General features: G+C 48.8%; 3 protein-coding genes across 3 annotated transcripts; 1 reads left to right on the plus strand and 2 right to left on the minus strand.

The window, feature by feature from the left end:
- Positions 1-3,622: 3,622 nt before the first annotated feature.
- Positions 3,623-5,170, minus strand: LOC112873385 (UDP-glucose flavonoid 3-O-glucosyltransferase 7-like). Its single transcript, XM_025936351.1, has one exon. It carries the CDS (start codon positions 5,168-5,170, stop codon positions 3,623-3,625), a length of 1,548 nt encoding a protein of 515 aa, XP_025792136.1.
- Positions 5,171-5,645: 475 nt separating this feature from the next.
- Positions 5,646-7,908, minus strand: LOC112876487 (UDP-glucose 6-dehydrogenase 4-like). The gene is made up of 2 exons (XM_025940610.1): positions 7,717-7,908; positions 5,646-7,323 (listed from the first exon to the last, which is right to left on the minus strand). Exon 2 carries the CDS (start codon positions 7,299-7,301, stop codon positions 5,859-5,861), a length of 1,443 nt encoding a protein of 480 aa, XP_025796395.1. The 5' UTR covers positions 7,302-7,323; positions 7,717-7,908; the 3' UTR covers positions 5,646-5,858.
- A 1,802-nt stretch (positions 7,909-9,710) lies between these two features.
- On the plus strand, positions 9,711-13,576 carry LOC112872932 (probable leucine-rich repeat receptor-like protein kinase At1g35710). Its single transcript, XM_025935965.1, has 11 exons — positions 9,711-10,198; positions 10,809-10,956; positions 11,054-11,125; positions 11,624-11,695; positions 11,882-11,953; positions 12,044-12,187; positions 12,428-12,508; positions 12,599-12,670; positions 12,792-12,863; positions 12,968-13,039; positions 13,152-13,576. Exons 1-11 carry the CDS (start codon positions 10,105-10,107, stop codon positions 13,240-13,242), a joined length of 990 nt encoding a protein of 329 aa, XP_025791750.1. The 5' UTR covers positions 9,711-10,104; the 3' UTR covers positions 13,243-13,576.
- Positions 13,577-14,670: the final 1,094 nt, after the last annotated feature.

Consider the following 14,670-nt stretch of genomic DNA (forward strand, 5'->3'; position numbering starts at 1 on the left):
TTCAAAGATCCGCCACTATCGCTGGACTCCACACCTTCTCTGGTCTACTTTGAGCACGGGATTCGGCCACGGGGTGGCGACGGTGAAAGCACCGCAATGTGGCATACAGGAGGGGTGAATAAATGTATCAAAGCAACCGATAAAATTTAATTAGGAACTTCTGAATTTGAGCAGGGCAGTAGATAAACTCGAAACTTCCGAGTTCTGCGAACCAGAACTTCCGGATTTACACAGAGCTGAGTGAAGACAATAAATCTAGTACGAGTACATGGATACAAGTTCAAATCCCAGATTTAGATTAGACTAGGCTAAGTAAATTTTGTAGAGTAGGTCCACACAGTTCTGTAATTAAAAAACAACAATCTCTCCAAGAACACAAGTGTTCAATGGAGAGCTCCTCAAATTCACAAGATAAAATTGAACATAGTTGACACAAGAAATTTTACCAAAGTTCGGATTCACTGCATGTGCTACACAAGCTCAGTGAATCCTACTCTCCATTGAGGAACTCCGCGAAGCCTCCCAGCCAAAACACTACACAAGCACATCTTGACCTTCCACTAAGGGAGGTGGACACCGACCCTTACAAACTTTCCGCGACAGCCCACACAATTGGGTGTTCGCCGGGCAACACCTAGCCGTCTAGGAGCAAAAGCTCCAAGAGTAACAAATGCAAAACACATGATTTCGGCCAAACTCAAATACTCAAGGTTTGTTGTGCTCTCTAGTGCTCTCAAGCTCTCACTCTCTCAAACCCAACTCAAAGATATTATAAGAATCACATAATCTCACATAGAGAGGTTGGGGAGAGCTTAACAAGCCTACCAAACTTTCTTAAGACGACCAGCCAGTAGCAGAAAATACCTGAAATAGCAGCCCACCAAGGAGGAGCTTCAAAGGTATAAATAGTTAGGTCCAAAGAAACTAGCCGTCATGTTACGGTTAGAATCCGGAACTTCCGCATTCTCGTACTCGGAACTTTTGGGTTTTCAAACCTACTAGCCGTTAGTGCCACGTATGCAAAACCCAAAACTTCTGGGTTGGAAAACCCGGGACTTCCGGATTGCCCCTGTTAATTCCACCCAATGTACACTTGAGGCTTTTGTGACTCTCTTAAGTTACTTAGGTTATTTGAGCACAGAGTAAACCAAAACACAATGTTATGCATCCCTCTACTACGGCACATCTATACTTAAGATCAAGGATAGATTACATTTCAACCATTTGAGTTTCTCAAAAGTGTACCATAAAACTGTACCATATCGTGCCTTGAATCATAAGTGTACCATATCGTGCCTTGATCATTCTTAATCTGAGGAGTGCATCCAATTTGGTTTCTTTAATTTGAGCACAACTTAATTGAGCTCTAGTGAATTGAACCATTATCCACTTCTAATTCAAAGCACCATCTTCACAATAAGATTTTAGAGAGCTAATATGAACACTGTACATGACCAAGATTCTTCAAGTTGAATCCGAAGAAAATTTCTTCATCCTAGCGTTGGAACCTCAGCACAAACCAGTTGCCCTTCGCCAAGCTTAGTCCCTCGAAACACTATTCCGAATTCCAACTCTTCATCCTTGTATCACATAGAGTTCCATATAGATTTGTATTATAATTAAATCATCAATGAAAACCATTCTTCATAATTCTTTGTAACTTATATCTTCTATTGATAGATTGTCCATTTCTTTACAAGAAATTCCCTTCTAGTGGTATGACTTTGCCAACAAACTTCATTTGGATATAAGAATAGATAGCTGTTATCAAGCATGTACCTCAATCCATATAGTATTCATTTGCTGGTCAATATTGTCATTTTAATCATAGTCTAATTATAGCCTAGTCACACATCTTGTTATATAAATCTTTTATCTTTATTATTAATATTTTTCATCATAAATATTCTATTGATATAATAATAAATTTCTGCTCATATACTTAACAAGATTATTGATTTTTAATTGTGATGTCGTTCTATTCACCAAAATCCACTAAGGTTCTGGATGGACTTTCAGATGGGCGGCTGCTCATCGACGTCGACCTAGGGGGCTTGAGCAGTTCACTGCGCGAGTTGGACGGGGTGGCCCTCTCTTGGCACGGCCTCTCCTTCAGAAGCCCACGTTATGTCTGGGTACGAGTTCGTGTTGGCCCGCCTCCTGCCGTCGACGAAGCGGCACTGTTTGTCATAGCTTTCAACTCTTGGGACCCTGAAGGTTTGGCTGCAGATGTTCGACGCCACGAGGCGTCGCTAGTTGACCTCCTGCGCAACCTTCCTCGATTGACGCCACTGACGATTTGGGTAATACGATACTTTAATTTTTGTTTGTTCTTAGCTAGATCCAATTTTGCACTGATGATAACTGTGCGTGTGATTGATGTGATATAGATTTTACTAAATGCAGCGAGTGGATTCAATAGATCCGGAAGGTGATCAGAGGGTGCTGGTGATGATGCCTCCACAGACACCGACTCTGCCCCTTGCGTCGCCAGTAGCCTGCAGCGGCTGGCGAGGAGGAGCGGCGGCGGTCAGGTTTGCAAGCCGTGTGCTCGCCGCTAGCCACGACCTCTTATTTCTCACGACGCTACCCCACCCCACGCTTCTAGTAGCACAAGGGGTCGTGCTTGTTGCTCTGTTGTTGGCATGCCCCCGGACGTCGTCGTCCCGTTGCCGCGTCGCGCTATAATTCGCTAATGATTAGCTACCTCCCTAGATGGCTAGATGCCTCTTGATTAGTATTTGATTTGTTAAATATCCACTCGCTTGCGTGCTGTCTGTAACAAACTGATACAAACCATTGGTCTCTGGCTTGTGAAATGGGCATTTAACATTTTTTCAGCATGATGTATCTTATAGTTTATGTTTTATTTTTTGTACTGGATTGCGTCTTTCAATAGTCTTCCTATTTTTTTATTTGGTCTACCATTTGTAAATATTTCTTTTTTTTTAAAAAAAAAGCTTGCATGAGCACTGGTATGTCATTTAAGAAAGAAGAGCAAACAAGTTCTTACAAAGTAGATATTACATAAGTCAAAGTAGTCTCTAACTCAAATAGAAATTTGTAAATATTTTTGTGATCTTAAACAACCTAGCATTCGGGAAACAACTTAACTAGTGATAGGTAAATATCATACTTTAAGTATCATTCTATTTCTTACAAGGAAGCAATGGATGAGATAGCAAATCGTATTTACATTAATAAGCAACAACCACAACTTTGGTTCCTGACGTATATTGTGCGAAATTGCCTACATTATTAAGCTCTCGCCCTGTATTGCTCCCGCCCATCCAAACCGAAATGAAATTCTAAACCGGCCACGAGCCAATACGAATGTATATATGCTGCTCCCCATGGCTGATATCTGCACGCAGGGAATCATACATTAATATCTTTCTTTGAGCGAAAAATCTAGAGCAGCGAAAAATTCTAAACCGGCCACGAGCCAACTCGCATGCTTTAAAGTTTAAACCCTACCAAAACATGTTCCGCTGACCCCTGATTTACATAAACGCATGGAGCCCATGACATCCGCTACCATTACATCCCCCTTCTTACTAGTACATTGTAAAGCAAAGGATCGAGCTTTTTGATGAACTGTTTGAAAGTAAGAGAAATTTAGCTAAACACCCTCTGAAGCGTAGTGAGTAGAGACGGAGGCTTGCCCCCGCGTGGTGTCCCGTCCGCTCGCTCCAGCTCCATCATGGCTCCGGCGTCCGGGGCGCAGCACATCCTCCAGCAGCGCGCCCACGGCCTCGTACGAGGACCCTCCCGCCTCCACCGCGCGCCGCGCCCGCCCGCCGATCTCCCCTGCCCTCCGCCGCAGCGCCTCGTCCGCCAGCGCGCCGCGCACCCGCTCCGCCACCGCCTCCCTGCCCACCACCACCCCGCCCAGCGCCTCGCCTCCCCACACGTACCCCCTCTCGGCGCCCATGCCGACGCCCGTGCCTGCGAGCCCCACCACCAGCGCCTCGTTGTAGAACTGCTCCGCGAACACGGGCCACGACAGCACCGGGACGCCCGCCGCCGCCGCCTCGGTCACCGCGCCCCACCCGCAGTGCGTCACGAACGCGCCCACCGCCGCGTGCCGCAGCACCGCCACCTGCGGAGCCCAGCCCCTGACCACCAGCCCGCGGCCCGGCGCCGCGGCGTCTATGTCCGGCAGCGGCGGCACGTTCTTGTCCCCGACGACCCAGACGAAGTTCGCGCCGGAGTCGGCGAGGCCCATGCCGAGCTCGGACACCTGCTCGAGCGGGAACCGGGTGAGGCTGCCGAAGCAGACGTACACCACCGACCGCGCGGGCTTTGTGTCCAGCCACTTGAGCACGCGCGCGGCCTCGGCGGCGGCGGCGGCCTCCCCTCCGCGGCCGCGCTCTAGGGTGTCGTCGCCGTCGCCGTTGACAAGGCAAACCGGACCGACGGCGAACACCGGCTTCCCCGTGACCTTCTCGTAGTGCTTGATGTACCTCTGCTCGAGGTCCGCGAACGAGTTGACGACCCAACCGGCCGTGGCACGCTCGACGTCGAACATGCGGTTCAAGAACTCCCGCGAGTCCGCGCCGGGGAGCGTCGCCTCGGCGAGCCTCGACCTGGTGAGCCGCACCCCGTCGGGGAGTCCCGGCACGAGGAACGGCTCGGTGTCCGACGCCACGCCGTTCTGCGGGCTGTGGAGCAGCAGAGAACGCTGCACCGAGAGGGCGAAGCACCCCGTGCCGGTGAACGCGTACCGCGGGATGCCGAGCTCGGGAGCAGCCGTGGCAGCCCAGGGGAGGACGCCGTCGAACACGACAGCTTCGGCAGGGTGGCGGCGCAGGAGGTCAGTGAAGAGCGGCGCAAGAAGGTCTACGGCGATGGCGAAAGGCCCGGCGAGCTCGCGGTTGGGGAGGTCGTCGGCGCTCTCGTGGCCACCCGTGAGCCCGGCCGCCTCGGCTGGCAGCGTGAGCGCGTGGATGCGGATGCAGAGGCCCGCAGCGGCCGCGCGGGCGACGGGGCCACCGAGCCTGGCGGCGTTGGCGTGAGTCAGGACGAGCGTGGCGTCGGCGCCGCGGGACGCGAAGAGGCGGGCGAGGTCGGACATCGGCAGCGCGTGTCCCGGTGTCGGAAACGGGATGAAGTACAGGCGCGGTGGCGCCGTGTCCCCCGATGACGCGACGGACGAAGACGGCCGCATGGCGCAGGTCGGCGCGAGGAGAGCTTCGATGGTAGTGATGATCGGCAGAGGGGAGTGCAGGCCAGGCCGCCGTGTGCACAGTGGATGGCGCATGCAAATGCGCATTGGTCATATATAGGCGTTATACGCCTTGCAACGCAAAGATGGTGTCCTTTTATGACTGTCAGTTAAGTTTGTTATCTGAAAGACACGCATATGGCATTTCTTGCCTCTACCAACCTTAGGTGCAGACAAGTATTCAGAGACAATAGAGATTAAATTCTTCTCATCCTTTCTAAGTAAACATAAATCCTGGTCAGTCATTGACCTGGTTTGTGGAGAGGCCAATATTCTGGTTCTGGATCAAACACATGACAATTGGAATCTTCAGTAACTCCCTGCTAATCTGGAAAACAACAAATAGCTCTTTCTGAATTTTATTATGACAGCTTCAAAGACATGAGAACTAGTATATATGTTAGTTAGAATACAGAAATCATCTGATAACTTTTGCTATTATTCATTTTTCTGTAATCAGGTAACAAAAGACAATACATATAGAGTACATTACAATCAAAACACGCAGGGCAAACTACGTCTGTTCACCGTGACCTATATGACCCGCTATAGAAGATGGAAGGGCAGGGAATGTGGATGCAGACTGTAGAGTCCTCTAACAACCAGCAACATTTTGCTAGATTTCTACCATTTAAGCCACGGCAGGCATGTCCTTGAGCCAAGGGTCAAGGGGCTTTCCAATGGAGTAAACAATGAAACCGATCTCCCGCATCTTCTCAGCATCAATTACGTTGCGACCGTCGAACAAGAACGCAGGCTTCTGCATGCTATCATAGATCTTCTTGTAGTCGAGTGTCTTGAACTCATCCCACTCAGTCAGGATGCAGATACCATGTGCCCCCTTGGTGGCTTCATAGGCATCCCAGGTCACAGAGACCTGCTTCACAGTGGTTGGGCTCATTGGCTGCAGGTGGATCGGGTGATCCCAGTCAAACTTGTTCATCGTGAGATCACGCTGGATCTGGTCCTCGGTCACCTGCGGATCATAGATGCTAATCTTGGCCTTGTCTCCAAGGAGTCCCTTGCAAACATCAATGGCAGCAGTCTCCCTCGTGTCACCGGTGTCCTTCTTGAAGGCAAAGCCGAGCACTGCAATCTTCTTTCCAGAGACAGTGTTGAACATGGAAGACACCACACGGTTCACAAATCTGCTCTTCTGGTAATCATTGATCTTGATAACCTGCTTCCAGTAGTTGGCGACCTCAGGCAGTCCATTGCACTCACAGATGTACACAAGGTTGAGGATGTCCTTCTGGAAGCAGGAACCTCCGAAACCAACACTAGCATTCAAGAATTTGGGTCCAATCCTTGAATCCTTGCCGACAGCGTAGGCCACCTCTGTGACATTGGCACCAGTGGCCTCACACAGAGCTGAGATTGCGTTAACTGATGAGATCCTTTGAGCCAAGAAGGCATTTGCAGCAAGCTTAGACAGCTCAGCTGACCATAGGTTGGTTGTGAGAATACGGTCCTCGGGGACCCAATTGGCATATACATCCTTCAAGGCCTTAACAGCCTTCTGGCCTTCTGGAGTCTCCCGACCACCGATGAGCACACGGTCAGGCTTGAAAAGGTCCTCAATTGCTGTGCCCTCTGCAAGGAACTCAGGATTTGAGAGGATCTGGAAGTTGATTCCCTTGCTATTGTGTGTCAAGATCTTCTCAATGGCTTCAGCAGTCTTGACAGGGACAGTGGACTTCTCAACCACAATCTTGTCAGACTTGGCCACATCTGCGATCATGCGGGCTGCACTCTCCCAGTAGGTTAAATCCGCAGCTTTGCCAGCCCCAAGACCACGGGTCTTGGTTGGTGTGTTCACAGAGACAAAGATGATATCAGCCTCAGCAACATGCTTCTCAATGTCATTGCTGAAGAAGAGGTTCCTACCACGGCACTGCTTGACCACTTCATCAAGGCCCGGTTCATAAATAGGGAGCTGATCGCTGTTCCATGCTGCAATGCGTGGAACAGAAATGTCGACAACACAAACTTCAATAGCAGGGCATTTCAGTGCAATGACGGCCATGGTTGGGCCGCCAACATATCCAGCACCGAGGCAGCATATCTTCACCATCTTTCTTAAACTATCCAAGTAACTGCATGTCGAAAATGAGAATACTGACATTAGTTATCTTAGTAAGCACGATTAATTGGGGCAAGATAATCATTGATATGTCATATATTATGCACAAAGACTCCAAATTATTTACCCCCCCCCCCCCCAAACTCGGTGATTGTAGGGGTTGGGGACCTGGGGTGCAGACAGTTGACCCCGCACCCCCAAAGAGAAATGGAAACGAAGTAAACCGCACGCAGGGAAAAAAACATCTGAACCGTCTGGATGGTGGTCGGAGCGCCCATCCCGGATAGCAGTGCTTCGGATTTGAGTGCTAATCACAGCGAATAGACGAATTCCCGCAGAGCAGCAATGGACTGAAATCGCCGGAACAGAGGGAAATCAGAGACCAGATAGAGGGGCTGAAGCATACCTCCTGAAGTCCTGACCAATCCGACACCGGCAGCCTCTTCTACCCCTCGCCGCGGGATCTGGATCTGGCTGGCTGAGCCGCTGAGGAATGAGGAGTGAGGGCGGAGTGGAAGAGGACTCGTGTTCTGAGCGGGGAAGATGTAAGGGCGGGTTAAATAGGAGGGGGCGTGCGAACGCTGAAACGCAATGAACCGACGACGCTACGCCTACGCGACGCGGCCTAGTATTTCTCTGGCATTTTTTTTCCACACCGGCACATCGCGCGAGGTGAGGTGATGTGGGGCCAGTTGACGCACCGGCTGGCACCAGAACCATGTTCGAGTCCGACTGCTTCTATCGCACGCCCTGGCAATGGCGTGCAGCCCAGTCTGGTGGCAAAAAAGATGGTGCACTGGCACGTGGCACCAGCTTGAAAATGACTAGAGATGAGGTGCTATTTCTTAGTTAAATGTGTAGGATAGACTCTTCATTTGCCTGTGGGGTGCGTTATGTTTGATTGGTATGAGCTCAACATTGACGTCATTTGCTCCGTAATTCCGTTTTCATTTGCGTTTATATGAAACGAATGGAGGCTAAACCAAATTTTGGGTATGTTGACACTGCAGCTGCTAACCTGCACGGCAAGTTTTGGCCAAATTTTAGCTTGGAAAAATGCGAAATTGGACTACTTGCCAAAAGTTCGGCACTGGGCCCGACACCCATGAAGTCTGATTGGAATTGAGAAGCAGCACGCTTTGACTCTCGTGAACATCCGACCGAACCGAAGTACCAAACGCTTTTCCTCTCCCCCCGTCACTGGTGTCGGTGCGCACTGTGTGCTGTATTGCACTATTGCCGGTTAGCATGCCATGCGGTTTGTCGCGAACCGCGTGGTTTGCTGTTGCGACGGCCAACCAGTTCTGACGGGCCGAACGCCCGAACCGAGGAGCAAGGAGCGCGCACGCGGCTCCGCCCCGGGCGTCGTACGCCGACGACCCGCGCCATGCCAATGCGTGCCAGCGCGGGCGGACGCGCAGTCGGCAGACGGCAGCTGACCGCGTGCCGCGGAACCGCGGTGCCGGCGGGGCACGGTGTGTCGGTGTGGGCGTCGAGGTCGTTGGGCTCCTTGCCAAGTTCTCAGGCTCCGGCCTAGGGGCTTGCGCTGGGCCGTGGGATGTGACTTGTGGGCTTTCTGATGGCGGAAGCCCATATGTACACGCCGAGAACTCCTCGCGGGGGCCTGGCTTCCGCAGGATGGATAGCGACTCCATCTTCCAGCCAATTAGACCCACGAGCCTCTCACCCGGCCGCCGCCTCCGCTACCCTACCGGCAGTGCCGCCGCTGCCGTACCGTGCCGCTCTCCGTTCATCCGCCGCCAGCGCATTCCCGCCCTTCCCTAATCTCTCTGATATCATGCCCCCGCTCGGGACCTAGCCCGCCCGACGGCGCTTAGCCGCCTCGCCGTCCATCCCCACACCACCACCAATTGATTTCTCCTACAATCTTATTTTCTAATATCGACGACCATTGGAGGTTACATATCTGTCAACTCTGAAACTCTAACCTCGCCACCTCAACCACCACCCCCGCACTCATGCGAGCGGCGGCCGGAGGAAGAAGGTAGGCGCGAGCGGCGGCGGCCGGAGGAAGAAGATCGTGTAGTTCCATACGAATCTCAAACATCGAAAAGTGGGTGAGCTATCCATCTTTCGAAAGATGTATAAGATAGGGCATGCTTGCGACTTAATTTTAACGGTTTTTTCCTCTTAAAATTACTCCCTATATTGTTGTTTTTGAAAAAAATTACTGCAACGTGCAATTTTCATCTCTATTCTTTCCAATAAAAAATCCTTCTCTGCCCCTCGAACAGTGTTGCACATCTTCTAAATTCCCCAACGCGAAAAGAATCGTACACTTTGACACCCCTGATTTTTAGATGCGTTTCTGCGGTGAAGTTTAAACCCTCAGCATATAAGCAGAGACAGGAACAGGCTGTGCCATGGATGATGGATAGGCTTCCTCGCGCGACGGGGGCGGCGATCGCGAATTTCCGCCACGGTTCGGGGCCGTTCGGCGGCGTTCCACATCCACGGCACCGGCGCGGGCGGAGATCCATCCGGTCGGCGAGCACGGCCGCACCGCACCGCCACGGTGCGCTCCCGCCCAACGCAAAGACCAGACCTGCCCAACCCACCGACGCGGCAAGTGAAACGCGCGAACGCACCATGTGAGATGTGACACTGTTTACTCCGTGACCTTGAGTGCCCATCCGCCCACTCCCACAGTCCCACTCCCACTAGCCCACCCCGGTGCTCCGCCGCCTTCCCCTTCCGCTCCCCGTCTCCTCTCTTATGGTGCCCCGCCGCGTGACGCGCCACCACTAGCGCGCTGCTCCTTCCCCGTCCGTCCATGGCGGCCGCGTCGTTCGCCCGCGCCTTGCCTCTCCTCGTCCTCCTCCTCCTTCTGACCGGCGGGGCGCGGGGCAAGACGGTGAAGAGAGACGGTACGTGAATGCTTCTTTTTCTCCTCCCACCCGTGGACCTTTCCGATCCCGTCGGTGAACTCCTGGCTGCTCACTGCGAATTGTAGTTATAAAAGAAAAATCGGTTCTTTTGGCAGCGCCATTGGAGATCTGACCCAACCTTCCATCCGGGACCATGCGCTTCCTTGCTCAGCGGCGCTGAATTGGGCGTCTGCTCTGCTGGTAGCATTGGCCCTCCTTGCACTCATGGGCTCGGCTGTGCATTTCAGGAGCCGTGTGATATACTGTTCTCGCATAAGCGCAACAGTGGGATCCATTCTGTAGTTTCTCAATTAAGATGTAAATTTGTTTCACTCATTGCAAGTCACCCCCTTTTACTGTAAAGGCCCAATTCTGTAATATCAATGATAATGGGGGAGTTTGTTACAGAATGGTTATGGTCTTATGGACTTATGGTTCCTAGTGTGTCATTTCCTAGTGCCACCAATGAATATTATGGTTCCCAATTGTTTGAGGGCTTACAAAGGTAGTATACTCGAAGACATTAGTCAGAGTTAGCAACGTTTCCTAAACTGTTCAGTAGGTGCTCAGTGCTTAAATGCTGGAACTAAAATCGGTCTGTTTTATGCAGTGAAAGCCTTGAATGAGATAAAGTCTTCACTGGGCTGGAGAGTTGTATACTCATGGGTCGGTGATGACCCTTGCGGGCATGGTGATCTACCACCCTGGTCTGGTGTGACATGCTCACAGCAAGGGGATTACAGAGTTGTGACTGAACTGTAAGAACCATTCTGTCATTTTCTTGATCGTACCTTCTCCTTCTCTCCTGGCATACATACGCATACATGCTGAGTGCCCTTGTGTATCTTGTTTCAGGGAAGTCTATGCTGTATCTATAGTCGGTCCTTTCCCAACAGCAGTAACTAACCTGCTGGATCTGAGAAAATTGTAAGAACCTTTTCCTTGTCAGTGCTGCTTCATTCTTATAGTTCAATATTAGCATCCTGAGGCACATGACAATATGTTGATGTTTTGTAATATTTTATATTACCTGATTTGAGTTCATGTTCTTCATATACTTGTTGATAGTAAGAGCCTTCATGTGCATGGCAAAGCATCTGCTAGAATTATATACTCTTGTAAAAATGAAGGTCCAGTTCTGCTGTGCTATGCTCCCTTAGTTTGGAGAGATCATTGCCACAATGGAAAGCTATATTTATTCCTTAACCATCATCACTGGTTAACTATGTCGGCTTCTGTTTCCTTTTTTGTCTCTGAGTTGCAACTTTCATTTCCCATCCAAAAAATATCAGAGACTGAAAGCGATTTCATTAGTGAACGATCATGCGAAAGGCTGCAGTAAAACATCTATATGACTTTGTCCTTACCCTACAACATCTTTATTTTATGCTCAAACCATTATGTAACTTAATCACTCAATTATAGGGATCTTCACAATAACAAGTTGACAGGGCCAATACCTCCGCAGATTGGACGGTTAAAACATCTCAGGATATTGTAAGTATGGAATATCTTGCACTTTGCTACATAGAACATAAGTCTTATTCTTTGCAATCCAACAATCACCTCAGATACTGAATACCCTTGATTCAATACTGCACTATTATTAGTTTTTCGCCCTTTAGTCGATGGTTAATTTGAATATAGTTGCTCTTCATCTAAGCAAGTGTGTTTGTATCTTAGGAACCTGAGGTGGAATAAGCTTCAAGATGTGCTTCCTCCTGAAATTGGTGAACTGAAGAAACTGACACACTTGTAAGTTCATTTTTAGTGTGTTCTGGATTTTGTCTGGAGAGATAAATGCTTTACTTCTGATTTTTCTTGGTGTTATTGGGAATTCTATAGGTACTTGAGCTTCAACAATTTTAAAGGTGAGATTCCAGTGGAGCTTGCAAACCTGCCAGAACTTCGTTACCTTTATCTTCATGAGAACCGCTTCACGGGGCGGATCCCTCCAGAACTTGGAACTCTAAAGAACCTACGGCACCTGTAAACATCGTACCTGGTTCCTTCTATTTCTTGTTCACAAGGAAAAAGAAAATGCTCCTTCCTGTTTTAAATATATGACATGACAACTTAATTATTTCAAAAATAAACTAATTAAGTTGTCCTAACGTCATATATTTAAAACCAGAGGGAGTATATTTAGAAACAAAATCAATATATATTTGCTACCTCAACCTGTTCGATGTTGTGGGATTGCAGCAAATGATAATTCTCCTCTTGCAGTGACGTTGGCAACAACCACTTGACAGGCACTCTCAGGGATTTTATTGGCAACGGGAATGGCTTCCCCTCCTTAAGAAATCTGTAAGTAGAAATATAGACCTGCTACCAAATTCGTCCTTCCCTCCTGAATAGTCTGTCTTCCTTTGCTGACTGCTAAATTGTGTCTCTCAGATACCTTAACAATAACGAATTGACTGGTGTGCTGCCAGATCAGATTGCAAATTTGACAAACCTTGAGATTTTGTAAGTTCTCTGAAACTGAAGACCTTTCATCATTGGGATTTTGTTGCATCAAGACCTTTCATCATATACTTCCTTTCAAAATGAAATAGCAGATCATCTGATCATCCTTATGCCTTTGCAGGCACTTGTCCAATAATAAGATGATCGGATCAATATCACCGAAGCTAGTTAACATCCCAAGACTGATCTATTTGTGAGTCTCGCTGTTTGAAACTTATTGAATTCTATTGTGTAGGAATGATCACTGTCGTTCTTTTAGCGTTCATCTGGTTTTCATGTTACAATGGTTTGTGGCAGGTACCTGGACAATAACAACTTCATTGGAAGAATACCCGAAGGGTTATACAAGCATCCATATCTGAAGGAGCTGTAAGTTAGCTTCAGAATCTCAATTATAAGGAAACCTAAATTAGTTTCAGAAAGAATTTCCATTTTACTTCTATTGTACAGTTATTGAAATACTTCTATGTGCTTGCTTCAGGTACATTGAAGGAAACCACTTCAGACCAGGAACCAGACCAAAAGGAACGCACAAGGTGCTGGAACTGCCTGACGCTGACAGTTTAGCTTAGCCTTGCTCGTTTGGGGTCCTGCAGTAGACTGCCACAGACACCACAATTACTTTTAGGGCATATATGTAGCTATGTTTCTCACTGTACTGTTCAGTGACAAATCTACACTTGCAAAAAAAAAAGGGAGGAAAAATCACTGAACAGTAAAGGACACTGTCATACTCCCGTCATCATTGGATGAGTGTACAGGCTGTATTGTTTACCCGTACCCCTGCGTCTTTGCTGTATGATAGAGATGCTCTTCAGATGTAACCCCAGCAAATTGCAAATTTGCAATGCCACCGACAGTCCTGGTGCAACCAGTGGCCAATGATATTCCTGTTACACCACTGGATATGATCTGGCCTTTTTGGAAGCAAATTTGGTGCCATCAGTAGTCAGTACTTGAAAGCGTGGGCATGTGGGGTGGAGACCGAAGAATCTGCTAATGCCAGGCTGGATCTACCCAAGAAAAGGGGCACTCGAGTCACAGCCCATCCCCTTCCCAGTTTTGCCTTGCGGAGAACACGGGAATTTTCGCCGATATTACTATAATGGAATCGTTTCTTGTAAAATGAAACTTACACGAAATTCATGCGAAATCACTGCATTTCAAACACGCCCTTCATTTCCGAACAGAAGTTGGGTTAATGCTCGGGAGAAACGTAATGCGCGGTCTCCTACAAACTTGGGTGCAGAAGATCCAGTTATTCGTATGCTGCGCAGTCTGATTGGATGATTGCTGCATCAAAGAATACTGTCAAGGTCACATGCATTTCCCACACCATTTATTACTTTAGCGCTATTACCTTTGTTGTTAGTGGTCCATGCTGCTTTTTTGGTATCCTGTGTTTCCTTCTGAACTCACACTGCAGTAGTATCATGATTGGTGCATTTCAAGAAATTGGATGCATCTTAGAACTCCATGAACCGATCGATGTCGCCACTGCTGCAAATGTTGATGCCTATATGCCTAAATCTGGTGAATAGATAGATACTGGAGGCATCGAATGATAAAATTACATTCATCTGCCAAATGTGCACCCTGCATTTGGAGTCCATTACCATTGCACCATATGAGTTTCTGTAAATGCTCCCTGAACTCTGAATATGCTAAGCAACCCAATCTACGGTAATGGCAGTACTACTGGCATTCTTGATCGTTTGCCTTAGCAACACATTTGCTTTCAGATTTTTCATCCACATTAGGTGTCACCGTCCACCCAATGGTCCAGTTCTCCAGTTCCCTTGCAAATCCAGTGCTATCTTCTTTGCCGGATCGAAAGAGTTATCTCAGGCATGGAGCTGTCCAAGGCACATGGAGGACAACCATCATTGCGATGGCAATGGCATATTGGAATGCATAGGAGCGACTTCTTGATGTGCAGAAACCTAATCCCCTTCAAATTATGAACAAAGCCCTAAAGCCAATGCCTGACTACTCTGGCT

Source organism: Panicum hallii, chromosome 9, assembly GCF_002211085.1.
Source record: "Panicum hallii strain FIL2 chromosome 9, PHallii_v3.1, whole genome shotgun sequence".
NCBI lineage: Eukaryota > Viridiplantae > Streptophyta > Magnoliopsida > Poales > Poaceae > Panicum > Panicum hallii.

Bases quoted from the DNA above. Each gene is read 5' to 3' on its own strand.
- LOC112872932 (XM_025935965.1), top strand. From the start codon at position 10,105: ATGGCGGCCGCGTCGTTCGCCCGCGCCTTGCCTCTCCTCGTCCTCCTC. The intron at 11,696-11,881 runs GTAAGTATGGAA...TTTGTATCTTAG, and splicing joins TTAAAACATCTCAGGATATT to GAACCTGAGGTGGAATAAGC. The intron at 12,509-12,598 runs GTAAGTAGAAAT...TGTGTCTCTCAG, and splicing joins TTCCCCTCCTTAAGAAATCT to ATACCTTAACAATAACGAAT.
- LOC112876487 (XM_025940610.1), bottom strand. From the start codon at position 7,301: ATGGTGAAGATATGCTGCCTCGGTGCTGGATATGTTGGCGGCCCAACC.
- LOC112873385 (XM_025936351.1), bottom strand. From the start codon at position 5,170: ATGCGGCCGTCTTCGTCCGTCGCGTCATCGGGGGACACGGCGCCACCG.